Below are 2,500 nucleotides of genomic sequence, written 5' to 3' on the forward strand. Positions count from 1 at the left end.
CTCTGGACTAATTTGGACCACCTGGTGATCTTTAAAGGAGCCATGAATACAAAATACAAGTTGGGTTTATTAGAAAGACTGCTTAGTCCCGATAACAATGATACCAATATCATCGCAATCTTCGAACAAATAACGGAGACATTAAAGAAAACTTGTGAAGCAGTCGCGACCCCCTAGCCAATTTCCCGCAACTTTTCTATGACGTCACGGAACCTTGTTTGTGGGATTGGCGGCCGCCTAACTGACCTGTCGCGACGACACATGACTGGACGTGTTTGATGGGGCCTCTAGTTCCATTTGACACCATCACTTGAATGCTAACGTGCAGTTAACGCACTGAAAATTATGTTTTATTGTTGGCCCGTATGACGTCATTCTTGCTCATAACACGTCACTGTGGCGCAAAATTTGAAAGTTTTTAAATACTTCTTGCTTTTTTTTCATTAAAAAACAGGTTTTGTGGCTGTAATGCACCTGAGTGAGATACTGAATCCTAGTTCTTTCAAATTAAACGAAGTTGTATTTTCTCTTCATGGCTCCTTTAACGTGCGCCGAAATCTTGTACTCACGGGCGTTTTTGCTTTTCGCCTCCATCAGAAAAGCGGCCGCCGCGGCCGGGAGTGGAACCCGCGTCCTCGTGCTCAGCAGCACAACGCCTTAGCCACTGAGCCATCACGGCGGGTGACATAGACAAAATATGGTCCGTTGATTGAAGAAGCGAAGTCACCTTGCTCAGTGCGACTATGTATGGAGGCGCGTATGAAACTTTAAGCGCGCAGCAATATGTCGGCGGCCGAGAATTCATTGCCGCAATATTTCTATCACGCCTGAAAAACTCCTGGTTTGTCACGCTTCTCAGCATTGTTAAGCACGAGTTGCAAGCGCCGAGAGCACCGCGGTTAAGTCGAAAATTCGGGCAGTATTTTTTTCTCGTAGACCACGGTAAAACCCATCCGACAACTACAGCGCGCTTACACACGCGCATGCGCGGCTGCCACATGCTAGTGCGATAAACGGATACATAAATACGCGTAATTTATTATTCAGAAACATTAAAATTTTATTACGCTCGCTAGAAGGCATATATTAGATAGCGTTCATTAGAAATGCGTATAGTCGTTGTATGAAGAAAAACTACTTTCCGTTCGCAGCTGACAAATGCGTGGCGGTAAATGTCAACGTTTTTTTCTCTACAGGCTCATATGCTGCGCATTCCTTCAACCATCGGCGGAGGGATTCCTTTCGATTAAAATAAATTAAGAATGATGGGAGGGTATGCTACACGGTGAAAGCTTTGGTTTTACAGGTGGGGTCAACGTGCCTGCTTCACAACGTTCCTGTTCGCCCAGTGCCTTTTCGGAATGCTGGCGGCCCTGTCCTCCAAGTTTTTCACCTTCGTGCTGCTTCGAACCCTGGTCGCTGTCGGAACTGCGGGGACCTGGACTTCGGTTTCTATCCTCGGTGAGCGTTTCAGGATGCATTACGGCGCTATGTTGCACGGACCGAATATCACAGTCTACCTGCTACGGGTCCTATAAGCCAATCAGTTACACGAAGTTTCTCGTGATAAACTTCCTGGTGAGCGTTCGTAGACAACCACCATAAAGCACAATAAAGGCCTGTCGAGAGAGAGAGAGAGAGAGAGAGAGAGAGAGAGAGAGAGAGAGAGAGAGAGAGAGAGAGAGAGAGAGAGAGAGAGAGAGAGAGAGAGAGAGAGAGATAGAGAGAGCAATCTTTAATGAGCCTGGCGATAAGGCCTGTCGGCGATCATATCTCTTGTACCTCGTTTCTTGGCTGGGGGTTGGCTTATTAGGTTAGCCTAATTCTGCGCTGCAACATTGGCATAATTGCTGCAATAACAGAGTTCAGGGACTGCACCATGTCGATACTGCGAGGAAGAACTCTCTCGTGCAATTTCCGGCAGCCCCGCCCGACTTCCAGCTAAGCCGGCCTTTCGCAACCGGGCGAGCGTGAGCCAAATGCGCCGGGTGAAAACGAGATCGAAAATACGTTCCTGCACGAAACGCTGCCCCCAGCGGTGGTTGAATTCCTCGGGAATCGAGGAGCCCGGCTGCTTTGGCTCGAGGCGCAGTGTCGTGGCGCGTGCGCAGTGGGGGACCTGGCGGGCGGCCGCCACCGCGCGGCCGCCCTCGTCTGCTCGCGGCTGGCGCACGGCCTGGGCATGCTGCTGCTGGGCCTCGTGTCGCTGGCCGTGCGCGGCTGGGGCCACCTGGCCGCCGCCACCTCGGTGCCCTTCGTCGCCTTCCTCGTCTACTGGAGGTGCGCCTCACCTGCCACCGACGGGGGAGCACTGGCCCCCTGCCCCACTTTCTCTCCTCAGGCAACCTCGGTCCTGTACTCTCACTGTGTGTCTATCGCCTATTTGGGCCGATAAGAGGGATGAAAAGCTCGTCATCGGTCCTACTGTGTAGAATTTTAGGAAGCCTTTTTAAATGAGGGTGTTTTGGCCGACAAGGTGACGCATCGAGCGCGCGCCCTT

The 2,500-nt window shown here is 51.1% G+C and overlaps 1 protein-coding gene across 1 annotated transcript in view; it reads left to right on the forward strand.

The window, feature by feature from the left end:
• LOC144170919 (beta-alanine transporter-like) overlaps positions 1-2,500 on the forward strand; it is a 42,202-nt gene that overhangs the window by 2,109 nt on the left and 37,593 nt on the right. Inside the window, exons 2-3 of the mRNA XM_077700922.1 lie at positions 1,307-1,461; positions 2,112-2,280. Coding sequence (XP_077557048.1) covers positions 1,307-1,461; positions 2,112-2,280 — 324 coding nt within the window. The remainder of the gene's footprint in view (positions 1-1,306; positions 1,462-2,111; positions 2,281-2,500) is intronic.

This window comes from Haemaphysalis longicornis, unplaced genomic scaffold (assembly GCF_048455015.1).
Source record: "Haemaphysalis longicornis isolate Haplotype H1 unplaced genomic scaffold, Haemaphysalis longicornis Haplotype H1 scaffold_1, whole genome shotgun sequence".
Classification (NCBI taxonomy): Eukaryota; Metazoa; Arthropoda; class Arachnida; order Ixodida; family Ixodidae; genus Haemaphysalis; species Haemaphysalis longicornis.